The sequence below is a fragment of the Macaca mulatta genome, chromosome 2 (assembly GCF_049350105.2).
Source record: "Macaca mulatta isolate MMU2019108-1 chromosome 2, T2T-MMU8v2.0, whole genome shotgun sequence".
NCBI lineage: Eukaryota > Metazoa > Chordata > Mammalia > Primates > Cercopithecidae > Macaca > Macaca mulatta.
This window is the reverse complement of record NC_133407.1, coordinates 151,163,448-151,183,849: the sequence shown is the minus strand read 5'-3', so window position 1 is coordinate 151,183,849 and position 20,402 is coordinate 151,163,448. Positions and strand designations below refer to the sequence as shown.

Here is a 20,402-nt window from a genome sequence, read left to right as displayed (position 1 = left end):
AATCTCTCATGGACAGAGATGCAGAAATCTTTAACAAAGTATCAGCAAATTGAATTTAATAATGCATGAAAAGAATTATATACCATGACCAAGTGAGATTTAGCTGAGGTATGCGGGGTTGGTTCAACATTAGAAAACAAATTAATGTAATCTATCACACCCATAGGCTAAAGAAGAAAAATCACATGATCATATCAATAAATGCAGAAAAAGAATTTGACGAAAAAAGAGAACTTTCTAAACTTGATAAAGAACATCTACAAACAAAACCTATAGTTAACATCATACGTAATGGTGAGAAACTCAAGCTTTTCCACTAAGTTTAGGAATAAAGCAAGGATATCTTCTCTCACTACTGCTTTTCAACATCATACCAGAAGTCTTAGCTAATGCAACAAGACAAAAAAAGGAAATAAAAGGGATACAGATTGGGAAGGTAAAAATAAAACTGTCTTTGTTTGCAAATGACATGACCTCTATATAAAAAAATCCAAAAGAACAGAAAAAAGTCTCCTGGACCTAGTAAGTGATTATAGCAAGGTTGCAGGATACAAGGTCAATATACAAAAGTCATAATGCTTTCCTATATACCAGCAATGAACAAGTCAAATTTAATATTAAAAACACATTACCCCCAAATGGACATTACATTTTCCTCATAATGTCTGCTTTGTTTTACATTAGCACCCCCAAAAGTAAAATACTTAGGTAAAAATTTAATAAAATATATATGAAACCTATACAGGAAAACTACTACAAAACTCTGATGAAAGATATCAAAGAATGAAAAAAATGGAGAGACACTGCATGCTCAAGGATAGGAAGACTCAGTATTGTCAAGATGTCATTCATTCCAACTTGATCTATAGATTCACTGCAATCACAATAAAAATCCCAGCAAGTTGTTTTGTGGATATTGGCAAACTGGTTCTGCAGTTTATATGGAGAGGCAAAAGACCCATAATAGCCAACTCAATATTAAAGGAGAACAATAAAGTTGAAGGACTGATACTACCTGACTTCAAGCCCTACTAGAAAGTTAAAGTGTTAAGATAGTGTGGTACTGGCAAAAGAATGGACAAAGAGATCAAAGGAGCAGAACACAGAGCCCAGAAATAGGAACATATAAAGGTAGTCAGCTGATCTTTGATGAAGGAACAAGGGTAACATACTGGAGCAAAGACAGTCTTTTCAACAACTGGGGCTGGAGCAACCGGATATCCACATGCAAAAAAAAAAAAAAAAAAAAAAAAAGAATTTAGACACAGAGCTTACTCTCTTCATAAAAATTAACTCAAAATGGAACATAGATCTAAATGTAAAGTACAAAACTATGAAACTCCTTGAAGACAATATAGGAGAAAACCTAGATAACTTTGAGCACAGATATGACTTTTTAGATACACCACCAAAGACATGAACCATGAAATAATTGATTATCTGGACTTCATTAAAATAAAAAAAAGTCTGCTCTGTGCAAAACAGTGTCAAGAGAATGAGAAAACAAGCCACAGATGGGGAAAATGTATCTGTATAAAGCATATCTGATAAAGCAGGGGTTCCCAACCTCCAGGTCTGGACTAGTACCAGTCCATGGCCTGGGAGGAATCAGGCTGCACAGCAGGTGAGCTGCTGATGAGCAAGCATTACAGCCTGAGCTCCACCTCCTGTCAGATCAGTGGTGGCATTAGATTCTCACAGGACCACAAACCCTACTGTGAACTGTGCATGCAAGGGATCTAGGTTGCACACCGTATGAGAATCTAATACCTGATGATCTGAGGTGGATCAGTTTCATCCTGAAACCATTCCCGCCCCACCCCAGTCCATGGAAAAATTGTCTTCCATGAAACTGGTCCCTGGTGCCAAAAAGGTTGGGGACTACTGTGATAAAGAACTGTTATCCAAAATATACAAAGAACACTTAGAACTCAATAATAAGAAAGTGAACAACCCTGTTTAAAAAATGAGCAAAACATCTGACTAGACACTTCATCCAAGAAGATATACAGATGGCATGTGAACATGTGAAAAGATCTTCAACATCACATGTCATTAGAGCATTGCAAACTAAAACAAGGTAGCACTACAAATAGAATGGCCAAAATCTAAAACAGTAACACCACCAAATGTTGATGAGGATGTGGAGCAACAGAAACTCTCATTCTTTGCTGGTGAATGGTACAGCCACTTTGGAAGACAGTGTGGCCATTTCTCATAAAACTAAACATATTCTTACCATATGATCTAGTAATCACACTTCTTGGTAGCTATACAGATCAACTGAAAACTTAAGTCCACAAAAAATCCACACACAGGTATTTATAGCATCTCTATTCATAATTGCCAAAACTTGGAAGCACTAAGACGCCCTTCAGTAGTTGAGTGGATAAACTATGGCTCATCCAAACAACGAAATATTATTCAGTGCTGCAAAGAAATGAGTTATCAAGCCACGGAAAGACATGGAAGAACCTTAAGTACATACTGGTAAGAGAAATAAGTCAATCTGAAAAGGCCACATACTGTATGGTTCCAACCACATGATATTCTGGGAAGGGCAAAATCGTCAAGACAGGAAAAAGATCACTGGTAGTCAGAAGTTAGGGGGAGAACAGAATGAACAGGTGGATCCCAGAGGATTTTTAGGTCAGTGAAAATATTCTGTATGACACTACAATGGTGGATATGTGTCCTTATACATTTGTCCAAACCCAGACACCAAGAGTGAATCTTAAAGTAGACTATGGACTTTGAGCGATAATGATGTGTCAATGGGGGTTTACTGATTGTAACAAGTGTACCACTTGGGTGCAGGATGTTGATAGTGGGGGAGACTGTGCATGGTGGGGGACAGGAAGTATATAGGAATTCTTTGTACTTTCTGCTCAATTTTGCTCTGAACCTAAAACTGCCCTAAAAAATAAAGTTATTAATTAAAAAAATAAAAAAAGAAGAAGAATGGTGTTTAGATCAGAAAAAAGAAGCTGGAATGTTTTTCCCAGCTAGCTCCCCCTTCACGTTTTGGTTTTGGCTTTGGCTTTGTAGTGATAGGGGAATGAAAACAGGGGAGAGGAGAGGAAAAGGAAAAATGAAAGGAAAGATCCAGAGGAGTGTGTAATGACTCAGAAAGGAGGGAGCCACCGCAGATCTGCCAGAGTACCGTTTCCCTGCTGCCCACCCTCAAACACTATAAAGGACTTCCTGCAACTGGGAAAAGACAGATGGGGTCAGGGTTTTAAATCATACTTTACTACTGAAGGTCCTCTAGTAGCTTGGCATTACCATAGGGGGAAAGCCACTTTCTTACTCAGAGTTGTTTAGTCTGGTAATACCATGTGATACTCTATGCTCTTTTGAAATTATATTTTCAATGTACTGTGTCAAGCACTCCTAATGGGAAGACAAGGGTCTTAAACTAAATAGATATTGAGAACAAAAGTGTCAAAACAGATACAGCCAGATCACTAGTGGTTGTGAGCTGATTTGAAGATTTTCACTAGTTATACTACACAGTATCTTAACATGTATTACAATATGATATTAAAGTATACATAATAGACACTTTTCAAACTTTTAATCTTTCTCCTGAGCACTATAAAAAATATTCTAGGCTAGGTACAGTGTCTCACGCCTGTAATCCCAGCACTTTGGGAGGCCAAGGTGGGAGGATTACTTGAGCCTAAGAGTTCAAGATCAGCCTAGACAACATAGTGAGATCCTGTCTCTATAAAAAGTTTTTAAAAATTAGCTGGGTGTGGTGATGTGCTGTGGTCCCAGCTACTCGAAGAGGCTGAGGTGGGAGGACCACTTGAGCCCAGGAGGTTGAGGCTGCAGTGAGCCATGATCCAGCCTGGAGACAAAGCGAGACCCTGTCTCAAAAACCACCACCACCACAACAAACTATATGAAAGCATTTGATATAATTCAACATTCACTCATATTTTTTTTTTAAATAAAAAACCTCTTAGGAAGGAGAGGGAACTTCGTTAGTCTGCTAAAGAATACCTATAAAAACCAAACAAATAAACAAACAAAAATCCTAGAGTGGCCATCATACCTGATGGTGAAATATTTAAAGCTTTTCTCCTGAGATCAGCAACAAAGTAATGATACTATCATTACTTCTCCTCACCACTGTACTGGAGATCCATCCAGTGCAACAAAGGAAAAAGACACAGAAGAATTGGAAAAGATGAAATAAAACTAAAACTAACATTACTTACAGATGACATGACTGTGTTTTTTTGTTGCTATTTCTTTTTTTTTTTTTTTTTTTTTTTGAGATGGAGTCTCACTTTGTTGCCCAGGCTGGAGTGCAGTGGCATTATCTTAGCTCACTCCAGCGTCTGCCTCTGGGGTTCAAGCAATTCTCCTGCCTCAGCCTCCCAAGTAGCTGGGATTACAGGGGCGTGCCACCATGCCTTGCTAATTTTTTGTATTAATTACAAAAAATGTAGAGACAGGGTTTCACTATGTTGGCCAGGCTGGTCTCAAACTCCTCAGCTCAAGTGATCCACCCACCTTGGCCTCCCAAAGTTCTGGGATTACAGGCATGAGCTACCATGTCGGGCAGACTGTGTTTTTAAAAATCCACAAACAACTCCATTACAGTTAATAAAATAATTTAGCAAAGTTGCTGGGTACAAAGTCAACATTCAAAAACCAATTATATTTCTATAAGCTAGCAACAAGTAGAATGTGAAATTTAAAAATTATTTTTGCAACAGCATCAAAACAATCAAATATCTAGGGGAAAAAATCTAACAAAATATGTGTAAGATCTCTATAATGAAAACCCAAAAATACTACTTCAAAAAATTAAAGAAGAAATAAGTGAAAGGATAGTCCATGTTCATGGATTAAAGGACTCAATATTGTAAAGTTTTCAATTATTTCCCAATTTATCTATAGATTCAGAACAATTCCAATAAAAATCCCAGCACTTATGTGTGGTAACTGATATGCTGAGTCTAAAATTTATAAGGAAATTCAAAAGGCCAAGTGGCAAGGCAATCTTGAAGGGGAAGAGCAACGCTGGAGGATTTATACTACCAGATATCAAACTATTTATAAAGTTACAGTACTTAAGGCAATCTTAATTGGTGCAAAAATACAATGCAATCGAAGAGTAAGTCCAGAATAAATCCCAGACCTATATGGTCACCTGGTTTATGACAAAAATGTCACTGCTGGGGAGTGGGGAAAGGATGATCTTTTCAATAAATGAAGTAGGTCAATTGGATATCCACATGGAAAGAGATAAACCCTTACCTTACAACATATGCAAAAATCAATTCTGTGTGGATTACGGATCTAAATGTGAAACATAAAACCAGAAAACTTTTTTTTTTTAATTTATTTATTATTATTATACTTTAAGTTGTAGGGTACATGTGCATAACGTGCAGGTTTGTTACATATGTATACTTGTGCCTTGTTGGTGTGCTGCACCCATCAACTCGTCATTTACATCAGGTATAACTCCCAATGCAATCCCTCCCCCCTCCCCACTCCCCCCTCCCCATGATAGGCCCCGGTGTGTGATGTTCCCCTTCCTGAGTCCAAGTGATCTCATTGTTCAGGTCCCACCTATGAGTGAGAACATGCGGTGTTTGGTTTTCTGTTCTTGTGATAGTTTGCTAAGAATGATGGTTTCCAGCTTCATCCATGTCCCTATAAAGGACACAAACTCATCCTTTTTTATGGCTGCATAGTATTCCATGGTGTATATGTGCCACATTTTCTTAATCCAATCTGTCACTGATGGACATTTGGGTTGATTCCAAGTCTTTGCTATTGTGAATAGTGCCGCAATAAACATACGTGTGCATGTGTCTTTAGAGAAGCATAATTTATAATCCTTTGGGTATATACCCAGTAATGGGATGGCTGGGTCATATGGTACATCTAGTTCTAGATCCTTGAGGAATCGCCATACTGTCTTCCATAATGGTTGAACTAGTTTACAATCCCACCAACAGTGTAAAAGTGTTCCTATTTCTCCACATCCTCTCCAGCACCTGTTGTTACCTGACTTTTTAATGATCGCCATTCTAACGGGTATGAGATGGTATCTCATTGTGGTTTTGATTTGCATTTCTCTGATGGCCAGTGATGATGAGCATTTTTTCATGTGTCTGTTGGCTGTATGAATGTCTTCTTTTGAGAAATGTCTGTTCATATCCTTTGCCCACTTTTTGATGGGGTTGTTTGTTTTTTTCTTATAAATTTGTTTGAGTTCTTTGTAGGTTCTGGATATTAGCCCTTTGTCAGATGAGTAGATTGCAAAAATTTTCTCCCATTCTGTAGGTTGCCTGTTCACTCTGATGGTAGTTTCTTTTGCTGTGCAGAAGTTCTTTAGTTTAATTAGATCCCATTTGTCAATTTTGGCTTTTGCTGCCGTTGCTTTTGGTGTTTTAGACATGAAGTCTTTGCCCATGCCTATGTCCTGAATGGTACTACCTAGGTTTTCCTCTAGGGTTTTTATGGTATTAGGTCTAACATTTAAGTCTCTAATCCATCTTGAATTAATTTTCGTATAAGGAGTAAGGAAAGGATCCAGTTTCAGCTTTCTACTTATGGCTAGCCAATTTTCCCAGCACCATTTATTAAATAGGGAATCCTTTCCCCATTTCTTGTTTCTCTCAGGTTTGTCAAAGATCAGATGGCTGTAGATGTGTGGTATTATTTCTGAGGACTCTGTTCTGTTCCATTGGTCTATATCTCTGTTTTGGTACCAGTACCATGCTGTTTTGGTTACTGTAGCCTTGTAGTATAGTTTGAAGTCAGGTAGCGTGATGCCTCCAGCTTTGTTCTTTTGACTTAGGATTGTCTTGGAGATGCGGGCTCTTTTTTGGTTCCATATGAACTTTAAAGCAGTTTTTTCCATTTCTGTGAAGAAACTCATTGGTAGCTTGATGGGGATGGCATTGAATCTATAAATTACCTTGGGCAGTATGGCCATTTTCACGATATTGATTCTTCCTATCCATGAGCATGGTATGTTCTTCCATTTGTCTGTGTCCTCTTTGATTTCACTGAGCAGTGGTTTGTAGTTCTCCTTGAAGAGGTCCTTTACATCCCTTGTCAGATGGATTCCTAGGTATTTTATTCTCTTTGAAGCAACATTTAAAATAAAAACTAACACACTTTATTAACCCTGGAGGAGGCAAAGCTTTCTTCAAAAGGATATAAAAAGCACTTACTGTAAAAGAAAAATCTAGTATATTAGACTACATTGATTAGAAATGTCTGCTTATTAAGTAAATGAAAAACCACACAGAGTAAGAGAAGATATTTACAATACATGTATCTGACAAGGTATGCTTTAGAACATTTACCTAAAGTACTCAATATAAAAATGTGTGAAAGACTTGAACAGGTACTTTACAAGAAAGGATAGCCAAATGGACAACAAACACTTTTTAAAGTGCTTAACTTTTTAGACATCAGAAAAGGGGAGATTAAAATTAGAATATGATACCAACACACCCATCAGAATGGCTACCGTGAAAAAGACAGAGAATGCCAAGTACCAGTGATGGTGTGGAAGAGCTAGAACACTCATACACTTCTGGTACAAGTATAGATTCCTAGAGCCCTGTTCAGAACTGTTGGCAACATCTCCTGAAGCTCAACATACTCTATTATTGGCTGAACCATATAGTTACCAGAAATGCATACGCTCCTTCACTAAGAGACCTATAGGACAATGTTCATAGCAGTACTATCTGCAATACTGAAACCCATCTGAATGCCCATCAACAGTAGGATAAATATGTTGTGATACATTTATACAATGAAACACTATACAGTAATGAGAATGAAGTACAATTACATTCAATAGTGTGATTAATCTCACGAACAAATGCTAAGCAAAAGAATCCAGACACAAAAGAGTAAACTATGTATAATTCTATTTACATAAAATTCAAAACTGGGCAAAACTTATCAATGAGTGAGAAACAGAATAGTCATAGGGCTTCTGGACTGCCGGTATTGTTCTGTTTTTTTTTTCTTTTTTTTGTCTGGGTGCTAATTTCACAAGTGTGTTCACTTGTGAAAATGATTTGGACATTTTTCTCCACGTATATTATACTTGAATAAAAGAGTTAATTAAGAGATGATGTCCCATATGGGTCCTAGGAGTGGGGGATGACAGAAGGAAACATGCAGACAAACCAAACAAGCAAAAACTCTTCCAGTTGTGTTAAAAGGACTGTCATAGAATTTTAGGACATTCACTTAAAACTTATTCAATTCAGAACTCATCAAACAGTATTAGGGCCAGTCATGGTGGCTCACACCTGTAAACCCAGCACTTTGCGGGGCTAAGATGGGAGGACTACTTGAGGCCAAGAGTTCGAAACCAGTCTGGGCAACACAGCCAGACGGTGTCTCTACAAAAAAATAACAAAAAGAGCAAAAAGAAAAAAGAGGAAAAACTATATTAAAATTATTCTTTTTTAAAAACCAATACAAGCATTTTAATAAACTATCCGTTTTTGTAACCAGCTTCCTTGCACAATGAAGGCTAAATACATATTCAACTAAGGACTTCAAATCAGTGTAAATGGTGGAAGTAAAAATTCAAAGGGTGTACATTTTATCTAAAAGATCGAAGTAGGCCAGGCACAGTGGCTCACATCTGTAAACCCAGCACTTTGAAAAGTGCAGGCAGGCGGATCACTTGAGATCAGGAGTTTGAGACCAGCCTGCCAACATGGTGAAACCCCGTCTCTACTAAAAATACTAAATTAGCCAGGTGTGGTGGTGGGTGCCTCTAATCCCAGCTACTTGGGAGGCTGAGGCAGGAGGATTGCTTGAACCCAGGGGGCAGAGGTTGCAGTGAGCTGAGACAGCGCCACTGCACTCCAGCCTGGGTGACAGAGTGAGACTCTGTCTCAAAATAAATAAATAAATAATAAAGAAAGAATCAGTAAGTAGTAAAAGTTTTGTTTTGCTTTAGAACGGATATATTTGGCTTGTATAGAAGGCCTATTCTGCTTTACAAGGACACTGTATTTTAAACAATGCAGGAATTTTTTCCCTAAATTCTGAGGCCTACGTCAGGAGTGTCTTGTGTTTGGGAAGTTGCTATGTTTGGATCAGCTGAGTAGTCTTTTGAGGCATTCCATTTAAATGAAATAACGTTAGCAGGTTAAATCCATTCAAGCTACCCATTTTAAATTACGCTTTCTTTGTATCAACAATCTATTTTATAAACCTTGCTTCTTAGAAGTTACCATCATAATTTACTAAAGTGTTTCTCTTTTCCAAACTTCCTCATTTTAGTTTTCTTTGGCATTTTTCTTTCTCTATATCTTCAGCTCAGTAAATGTTCAATCAGTCATCTAAAACCTCAAATCAAGATAGCTAATCACCTAATACTATGTGCAAGGTGTTTTTTAGGCCTCACAAGAAACACATAGTATTGTGGTTCTTGAGAAGCTTACAAAGGCGAGAGATGTTTAGTAGCAGAAGGAAGTACAGAGACCATACTTGTGATAGAGATAGTAAGTACTTTAGAAATGTGGAAAAGAAAGACACTAACATGTCCTGAAATAATCAGGGATAGCTTTCCGGTAGACATGGGATCTGAATTATGTGGAGCCATTGGGATGGTTAAGATTTGGATAGTCATTCGTATTGAAATCCCAAGAAAAAGGTACATGTCCCTGTCATCAACATGCCCCTTATATTACATGATAGTGCTTAAGAAATAATACTAAGTGTATATAAGAGCAAAGGTGATGAGATTTTGTATGTGGCATATACCTGAAAATTGAGTTGGTTTCTCCTGAGTTAACTGTTTACATATCTTGGGTAACTGTGGCTAGAAATGTGGCTGTATCAACGGCAAACAGATCTCTTTGTAAATGGCAAAGACTTTTGTGTAAATCTGGCCATCCCAATATCAAACTCGCTTTGGCTCTTATTAGTATCATATTTTAATCCACTAAGCAAACTTGTTCAATCTATCTAATAGGTCTATAATGTTATTTACAAAACTAAAGGCAGGGCTTTAGGTAAAGTGTAGACAATAGTAAGATAACATCCAGTGATCTTAAATCAATCATACTTAATTGCTAATGCAAACAAAATAATAAGAATAATGAGAATATTTTACTTTTTCCTAAATATCTGACTTAAAAGACCCAAGGGGAGACATTATGTCTCTATTAACTTCCATTTTAAAGATAAGAAGACAGAACTGACATGCTTGGCACCTATTACATATCAGGCAATTAATACATTAAGTGCTTCATATATTAGATATTAGCTAATTAAATAAGCTATTCTTTTTTAAACATTGTTAGCAAATAAGTGTTCTGGAGGTTCAAATGAATAATGAAAGTATCAAAAGGTGGGTAGATTTGCAGAAGAAGCCAGGGATTTGGGTAACTCACAAACAAATGATGTTAAAAGTAATATTCAAATAATATTCAATGAATGCTATTCAAACTAATGGAGGGACATGGTGCAAATTAACTAACAGATAATTCAAAACATATTTGTGCCTGGTTTGTAGCATATCCAGTACTTGGTTTGTTTGTATTAGCATTGGTTTTAGAATAATATTTAACATACACTAAAATTTTGTTTTTATTTGCTAAATATATTCCAGTCTCTGACCTTGGAGGAGATCAGCTTGGTATTAATAAGTCAACAAGACCTGATTATACTTATTATGTGCTTGGCATTTGTGGAATATAGAATAAAACATGGATCTTTTCTTCAGTGACTATATGATTTGGCTTAGGGAATATACAAAACAGGAAATAATACCAGACAGTTCTAACTCAGGGTTAAATTGTGTGACAGAAGTCATAAATGTTAAAGGATTCTACTCTTTCATTTAGCAAGTATTAATGAGCACTACTATTCAGGTATTTGGAATACATCAGTGGGTGAACAAACTAGACAAAGATCTCTGCCTTCATGCGGTTAACATTCCAGGGAGATGAAGCAGACAAGTAATACATACAATCCATCAATAAATTACATGGCATGTTAGAAGATGATAAACACTTTCTAAATAGGAAATTGTAGAGTAGAAGAGGAAGGGAAATGGGGAGGAGAGGTAATTCCCCTGTCCTAGGATGGGGAAGGCCAAGGTCACCCTCACTCGAAGTTAAGATTTGAGCCAAGATTATAGGGAGTTGACAGAGGTAGCCCAGAGGATGCCAGAGGAAGAGGGTCCTGGACAGGAACAACAGCTAGGGCAGGTGCACGAAGGCAGGAGATCATCTGGAATATGGGAGGAACAGCAAGGAGTCCAGCATGCTTGGAGCAGAGTGGGTGGAAGAGAGAGAGAAGGAGAGAGAGAGGACCAGAGGGGTCAGTTGGGGTGGGGCAGGGCGGTAGGGGCCAGACTTGGGCTTTTGTTACAAGTGAAATGGGGAACCACTGCAGGGCTGTGGGTGGAGTGACGAATCTGACTCACATTTGAGCATTATCCCTGTGGGTGACTGGTTGAGACTAGGCTGTTGTGAGGTTAGGATGGAAGCTGAAAACCCCATCAAGAGACTAGTATCCAGGCACAGACAGTGTCCTGGACTGGGCTGAAGGCAGTGGAAGAGGCAGAAGAGAGATATTCTGAACACATTTTCAGTTTAGAGGAGAGAGGGAGCAATGAACAGCAATGCATTCAGAGAATGCTTCACGGAGTAGAGGTTACTTGAAGCTGACCTTGAAGGACAGGGAGGATTTGAAAAGGTGGAAGAATTAGGAAAGGCATTTCAGGACATACTAGGCTTGGGGCAAGGGTGGGTCGGGCTTACTCTTGGGACAAAGAGATTAGTTGTGAACAGAGCAAGGCAGGCCAATACCTGGAATGTGGTGAGAAATAAGGTAAAATACATAAAGTATGCCTGGATTATAAAGAACTTTGAAAGACAGGGAAAAAGTGTCTAGATTTCATAACATTCACTATGGTGCCTTGAAAATAGGCACTCAATAAATATTATTAGACTGATAATAAAGATAGGCATTTTAGGACCATTGGCAGTTTGCACTGGATGACAACGTTTCTCATTTAGAAGGTCAGCTAAAAGGCCGTATAAAAACCTGGCATGAGGTGATGAGGAATAATTCCCTCGTAGGCAATTAACAGTTGACTGTTTTAAATCTGCTTTGCAGTGTTAACCACAAGTGCCACTCACCACTTGTGGGAACCTCGATCTTGTGTTGGCAATCCCTTGCTCAAATAAAAATTAAACAGTTTAAAACACTGTGTACTCAAATAGCCACGTGATCTTGATTCTGAGGTTGTAAGAGTTGGATGGCAGTTGCTATCAGTTACATGTGCAATTTCTTCGTCTCTAAATTAGTTACAGGTGCAAAACTGCATTTACCAAAAACAAAACAAAACAAAACAAACAAAAAACAAACAAAAAAATACAATCTGGTAAAACTTTACAGAAACTTAATTCCATTCAAACAAGTCTAATTCATTATCACCTATATTTTCACAAATATTCAGCACTAGTAGATGGATATGAAGCATTTACTGGACAACCTCTAGTGCCTATTTTAAGCGTCCAAAGGGAGCTAACAGGACAGAAGCTCTGTATCACTTTTGTTGATCTCAGATAATGAAGAAATTTACTTTGCTCAGATTTCCTCGTCTCAAGGAATATGTACCTAACAAAAGAGCTATGAAGATTTTAGAAATTTTCCCAAGGTTATCCAAACAGAGTTATAAGTGAGAATGCTGACAAAAATAGTAGTATATGACAACCTCTATGAGAGGTATAAAACTGTTTTTCATTTAATGACCCATGTTTTATGCTGCAATTGGCAGATTAAATGGATAGTTGCTGTCAGGGAGCTTTCAAGAAAAGTTGTATTCCTTAGAGATAGTAGGAAAATAAAATTAAAAATGAAACCCTGTATTTTCTTGTAAACAGCTAATGTAAACGATATTTCTTTGGGGTGTTTCCTATAATTCATAATTTTGGAGGAAAATATGAGACAAATGACAGTTTTCAGAAAAACAGTGATTTTCAGAGTCTAGACATCTACAAAATCTGCAAAGTACTGGTGACGAAAAAAGAGGTTAATCAGAGTTAAGTCAGAAAAAAATGATAAAGCTAGAGCCATACTCAGAAAAAAATTAATACAGACAATAGTAATATTCAAGAAAAAGGACTTGAATTCTAATTACATGTGAAATTATGGAAGTCAGGGGCAGGTTGCGATGGCTCACGCCTGTAATCCCAGCACTTTGGGAGGTTGAGGCAGGAGAATTCCTTGAGCCCAGGAGTTCAAGACCAGCCTGGGCAATATGGCGAAATCCTGTCTCTACAAAAATTACAAAAATTTGCTGGATGTGGTGAGGTACGCCTGTAGTCCCAGCTACTAGTGAGGCTGAGATGGGAGGATCACCTGAGCCCAGGGAGGTTGAGGCTGTGGTGAGCTGTGATTATCATGCCTCTGCACTCCAGCCTGGGTGACAGAGTGAGGCTCTGTCTCTCTCTCTCTCTCTCTCTCTCTCTCTCACACACACACACACACACACAAAAGAGCTGTGTCAATAACTCAAATCTTTTTTGGACTTCTACTTCAGTGTATGAAAAACATTATAATCTAAGTTTCTCAATGCCTCTGAGAAGAAAACATGTAATTGTCACTCTTATTTAGGCCAAAAGAATAATTTCAATTTCTTCATAGACAAATATTTAAGAAAGTGGGATAATTTCATCATTTAAAAAAATTAGACACGAAGATACTTTCTCTAAGTTTGATCATCTCCTTCTCAAAACATGCACAGGAGATCATGCAGATGCCCCACTTCATTCATATAACTGCCTCTTACTCTTGTGCAATAAAGAGTTCTGCAGTTTTTGTTTTTCCATATTCCTTAAAATTTAGGTGTTTTTTTTGAGATGGAGTCTTGCTCTGTCGCCCAGGCTGGAGTGCAGTGGCGCAATCTCAGCTCACTACAACCTCTGCCTCCCGGGTTCATGCCATTCTCCTGCCTTAGCCTCCCGAATAGCTGGGACTACAGGCGACCGCCACCACGCCTGGCTGATTTTTTGTGTTTTTAGTAAAGACGGGGTTTCACCGTGTTAGCCAGGATGGTCTTGACCTCTTGACCTTGTGATCCGCCCGCCTCGGCCTCCCAAAATGCTGGGATTACAGGCATAAGCCACCACGCCCAGTCTTTTCTTTTCTTTTCTTTTTTTAAATCAGAGCCTTCTATTCTAGCCACAAGTGATTAATGCTACAAGGCTAAAGCAATAAATTCCATATAGGGCTTTAGATCTACTTTCACAAGTATTATGTCATTTAATCCTCCCGTTAATCCTGTGTATTGTTAATATATGTGGAAACAGAAGGCCAGAGAAGAAAAATGGCATGCTTAAATTCACACAGCAAATATGTGGCCAAGATAGGATTGGTCCTTATATTCCCTGGTACTACATGGGTCCCTTTAAACTTCTGGAAAGGTGAAAATTTTAGTTATCTAAATGTTTCTGAATATATAGTTGCCTGGAGTAATGTAACCACAGATTAAGTATCCCTCAATAAAAATGGCATGCAATCAATCACTCACTCCTATCTCAGGAGAGACTCATTTTGACGGATTGTCTATTGCAGCATTTATCATGTCTCTAAGGCATATTTCCATTGCTCAATCAGCTCCAAAGGACAAGTGTGTCATCATCTTTCAAGGCTCTGGTGCAACAACTTAAAATTGTAGAATTCACACAGGACTAAGTCTGGCACTCAAAGCAGGAGGCATATTCAGCTTGAGCTTGTGGAAGCTTCCCTTCAATCTCGCCAATTTTTACTGGTGGAAATGGTTTCAGAGCCAGCATGAGGTTACTTGGGGTTGCTTGAGGAGCTCTTGATAAAAAAAAGAAAGGGGAGCAATATAAAGGGGTTACAGCAACGATGGAGCCTTGGAAAAAGCATGGAAGTCCTCTTTGGGCATAAAGTGTAGTGGATATTTTTAATCTCTCTTTTTTTTTTTTTTTTGAGACGGAGTCTCGCTCTGTCGCCCAGGCTGGAGTGCAGTGGCCGGATCTCGGCTCACTGCAAGCTCCGCCTCCCGGGTTTACGCCATTCTCCTGCCTCAGCCTCCCGAGTAGCTGGGACTACAGGCGCCCGCCACCTCGCCCGGCTAGTTTTTTGTATTTTTTAGTAGAGACGGGGTTTCACCATGTTAGCCAGGATGGTCTCGATCTCCTGACCTCGTGATCTGCCCGTCTCGGCCTCCCAAAGTGCTGGGATTACAGGTTTGAGCCACCGCGCCTGGCCTAATCTCTTGAATATAACCAATATACCTGGATATCTGGGTCATTCACACGAAATGTGCCACTTTTTCTTAATAGCAGTACCCAACTATTTGCAACACTCCCAATTTCACTTTGCCTATGATCAGGAAGAAGCACGTAAGAGGACTACTGTACCCAGGCCAAATACCTCATCTCCCCAGTGTTCAACACTGCTAGCCTCGGCTAATAATGATCATATATCTAATTTATTTGTAAGTCTGTCTGTTTTGGAAGAGGTGGAGCAATTATTTAAAGGTCATTTACAAATTACAGTAGGAGTAACAATCATAGGTCTTTGGCCTTTAGGAACTCACATTTTTAACAGAGAAACAGTGCTTATGAAGAAGGAGTAGCCAGAGACCCTGTAAGAAAAGGGTTAAATTATTGGTACAAAATATCATGTTTTAATTGCTAATAATTTCATTCTGTACCATGTTAATTAGGAAGAAAAGTACTGGATCATTCTTTTAGAGGAAATTGAGACTCAAAAAAATTAAACTCAGGGTAAATTCAAAGCATAAAGTTAGAGATTAGCACAGAATGAAAACTAACTTGAATCACATAACCATCCCTTACCACAAATAGTACTTGCCTCTCAGTTAACCTATTTTGTTGATATTTGTTGTACTGCATTCTAGACATGTTCTTTGAAAATAGACAAAACTATCAAATTTTGACTCAAGAACTATTTCACAGTATAGCCAGGACATTCTGCCCTGAGGCAGGGTAAATTAATAACTGAAGAAAGATAGCAACAATGTTTTTGGCTTGCAGAAAAACAGAATAACAGCACTTTAAGGAAAAAAACAAAACTCCTAGTTAAGAGGCTTAGATGATAGAAATACATGTTGAAACAAATTACTGTAATAAAATAAAACAGTATTTCAGGAAACATTTCTTACTAATTTTTAAAAAGCTTTATATTTTTAAAATGATGACTAATATGTTCAAACTTCAGGCTTCCAGGAAAACGAAAAGGTTAAAATCTATTTCAGCAATTAAGTGACTTAATTTTAATGCTTTAGCACCTATATTATAAAACATGAATCACACTAGTTAACAATCTATTTTTACATAGCATCTGAGAAGAGAAAAATAAAATGAATAGAAATAAAGACATCAATATGAGACAAAACAAAACAGAAAAAGCGGTGCTAAGAAACTCCAGTAGAAGGAGCTGTAGAAATGGAGAAATTACATTTTGCAATGGCCAAGAAAGAAATATTGAAAAGGAGGTATCTGATTCTGACACATCTGAAGAGAAGTAATAGGTAGTCACTTACAATAGGCATTTACTGTTTGAGGAACCTCATTTTCTTTATGCATAAAATATGATGCTTGGAACAGATCTTTTTCAAGGTTCCGACAATCCATTCTGCAATGTATTGGGCACTATGCTAGGAGGCATCCTCAGAAATCTAATAAAGAGCATCACTTGGTCCCATACTCTGGTAAATTACAATTCTTTGGGAGAGCTAAAGTGCCCACACAGTATCTAGATTTCAAAGTAGAACAGAAAAGAACTGAGAGTACTTCAAGAGGAACAAAAGCGCTGCAAGAGGGAAAAAAACCATTATGAGAGATCTCTAACATACAAGATGAAAAGAGGAAAAAGTGACCCTTCAAGTCTAAAAAGCCTTTATGTATTCTTGGGAAATCTATGCAAACTCAGGAAATAAAAATGAACAGGATTGTTTTTGGATATAACTATACCGTTAGTGCTTAAAATTCAGGAAATGGGAGCCATGCACAGAGATAAAATACAGATTAGGTTAGGTTTCCTTTTTTAAGGATCTGAATATGTTTTTAAGTGAATGCGATAGCAGCGAGCTAAGCATTAAAATACTGGAGTGTACACATGATAGTATTAAAACAAACATAACTTGGAAGACAAACTACAAGAGCAATTTTACCCTTACATAAATGCCCCCACGTCCCCAATAGCCATATCTGGAAGGAACTTTACCTTGTGATATGTTTGCAGACAGTGTATCAGTGAAGGAATCGCTTTCTGGGTCAATAGGAGAATCTCCCAGAGTTTCACCCATAACAGCATGGAATAGGGGTTTGCTGTAATTCACACTGATATTTTGTTTATATCTAGCAAAAGATCAATCCGTTAAAAGAAAAAGACTTGAAGTAACAGAATTTGTGAATACACCCATGAGTCAAGACATCAGTTTCCAAATATTTGGGAGAGATGGGAATAAACACAGAAAGGACTGGGCTTGAATTGGCTGGCACTGTCCTGTTAGGAGCCAGCTGTGACAAAAAGTTGTGTCATAATGTTGTTCACTGCTTTGGCAAGACTTGGTACATTACAGGGAAAATATTGCCACACTGTCTCGCCAGTGACCCACATGTTCAGTGTCTTGTGAGGGGCGTGAACTATACTGTATTTAGAATTATCAGAGCAGAGACTGTTCAATATCCACTTGCATTTTTAACTGTCGTAAAATTCACATCAATTCCTTCTTAAATGGAAAACTTCAAATCTCTTGCTTATGAAATACCAGAAAGCTTATTTGGGCAAAGTTTTCTTTCAATGTCTATTCCTGGTTGAATCTCTAATCATGTGATTTGAAGAAAATTTTGGAATTCAAATACATATCCATAGTTTAAACGTTGGTATTAGCATGCTACCGAAATGTTATATTCCTAAGGTACTTGTTCTGCTGATTTGTGAAGCCCAAAATGATATTGACTGCTATCCAAATTCTGTAAAATTAAATAGTTCAGAGAATGAAGAAGGGTTTGATATGGTTTCGATTTAAATATCGGGTTTGCTTTCTTAAAAACTTCAGCTTATCCATCAATAGCAACTACAGCAATGTTACATCAGCTGATGTTTGAACATCAATTGATGTTTAAATGATAAGTGCTATGTCATAATGAAAAAATGGAGTTCTCTGTGAGAAGAGTAACACATCACCAGAAAAAAATAGACTTACGCTGTTAGGTTGGCGAGGAATTGTGGTCGGTTTTGTAATCAGGAAAAAGCTGGCTTCTTGCTCAAGGCCTTTGCCCTTTTTGGCAAGGAGAGACACTAGCTGTGCCAAATTACTGATGTGGGAGCAGGTCTTGTCACATGAGTGGCCTACTAGAATCACAGTGACTTTGCGGACTTTCAAAGATGTCCCCACACAGGGCAGTATATGAGAAGGCAATTAATTCTCTGAATTATATTTATCCTGATATTCCCTGAGTAAAATAAATATATATCTGGTTAATCTACATTGAGTAACTATTCATTCTTCAAGGGGACTAGTAAAAGTGTCCCTGTCAATCATGGTGCAAGAGCTTGATGGGGAAATGCTGGCTGGCTCTGAACAGCACAGAATAAAGTGGGGAGTTGGGCAACTGTGCCATTAAGCCCCAAAACATCTTTATTAAAGCAATCCAAGTTAAAGCAAAACTTGGGTTTGCTAATTTGTCCAAATGACTGCAGTGATTACGGTTGTGTAAAATTAGTCTTCTCTATATTCACTTGAATTCTCAATAAAGGCACTTCTTCTTCCCTCCCCATGCTTGGAAATTTACTTATACTACAAAGTAATCCAGACACAATGGCACAATATTTAAGGATATGACTGAATTGAACTCCAGTCCTATACCAGTCTCTGTTACTCTTTGGCAACATACAGATGCAGTCTTTCCACCTGTCCTCAAAGGGAATCACTTCTGGACTCTTCACCTACTGCTACTTCTATTCTCTTTTTTCTCAGACACCATTCAACTTCTGAGTCTACTGGGTAGTGAGGCCTTCTAAGCCTCTAATAGTTCCCATACTGTGCTTTAGCTTCTGAAACATAAGATTATATATTTTAACAGTTTATTATTCCATAGCATCAGAATCTGGTAACACCTACTCCTATAGCACCCACCACATTCTGACATTCCTTCTTACCCCAGACTATGTTTTACTTGAAAGCAAAAACCTGTCTTACTCATTGTATTTCATGCATTTGTTTGTTCAACAAATATTAATTGCCAATATAATATGTGGCAAGCCTAAAGCTAGGTGCTAGGCATACAATGATGAACAAAATGGATGTGTCAAAAAACAGTCAATTAGCAAAAACTACAATTTTAATAAACACAGAGCCTGCCACATAGCAGCTCAGTAAATGTTGCTTACACTTTTGGCAGCATACACAAACCAAGCAACACACAAAGCATCCCTACATTACTAACAAAACAGTTATACAATGTGGATTAATCATATTTTATGTTAATGATAGTCACACTGCAGTGCTAGATCACTTACAAAATAACTTGCTCACATGGACATTCAAATGAATGAAAATAAAGATGGATGAGCCAATCTCATCTGTATCTCACTATGTATCTGTTTTGTCTTTAGATACTGAAAAGACTCATTTTTACATTTATCCATCCCATCATTCATCAAATACCTACTAAGCACCAGGTATTGATCTAGGCTTAGGCAGTAAATAATAAGCCAAGGTGTCTATACTTAATGAGTTCACATGTAACTATATCAAAATTATCCAAATATACTTAAAAGAGTGTTCTTCTCATTTGCTTAAACCTGAAGGTCAATTGGCATGCACTGATATCAGAAATAATATATTTGTTTAAGTAGAGTCATTACTATCAGTAAACAGTGTATGATCATCAGATAATTTATAAGACATGCATGTGACTATCCCTGTCTTCAAAGCCTTAAGATTTCCCCAGTGTCCTGCCCTTTAAAATATTGATTGGAAGGATATTATAACCAGATACATAAAAGAGCATGCTGGTGATTTACATAAGACCTTAGAACTTTAGATCTTGCCTAGGGTGCTCTGCACACCAATGGGTTGTCAGCACTGTGCACATCAATGCAGCAGTCTATTGCTATTCATCCTATGGACAGTCCCCTTGCAGGATAGTCCTTGGTGATGTTACAGAGTGAGGACGAGTGGTGAAAGGCCACTTTCCTTATGCACTAGGTATTCCTTCTGTTGAGGGATGTAGGGTTCTATGCAATGTAGAGGTTGAGAAGAGGGCCATCTCTCCTAGGACTTTGGAGACAGAAGGGTATGGATGTGACTTTGAGTATACCACCACAGCCTCAGCAGAAGAAAGAATGGGGATAATGAGGAATTA

General features: G+C 37.9%; 2 protein-coding genes across 23 annotated transcripts in view; one reads left to right on the top strand and one right to left on the bottom strand.

Annotated features, from left to right (window-relative positions):
* Positions 1-20,402, top strand: part of TIMP4 (TIMP metallopeptidase inhibitor 4) — a 329,812-nt gene that overhangs the window by 122,403 nt on the left and 187,007 nt on the right. The window lies entirely within an intron of this gene.
* Positions 1-20,402, bottom strand: part of PPARG (peroxisome proliferator activated receptor gamma) — a 149,452-nt gene that overhangs the window by 68,996 nt on the left and 60,054 nt on the right. Inside the window, exon 1 of one of the 22 annotated variants that reach the window (XM_077989884.1) lies at positions 17,254-17,511. The exons of 20 other annotated variants lie outside the window; for them this stretch is intronic. In XM_077989884.1, the coding sequence (XP_077846010.1) occupies positions 17,254-17,335 (82 nt within the window). In that variant the 5' untranslated portion in view covers positions 17,336-17,511. 22 annotated transcript variants of the gene reach the window in all.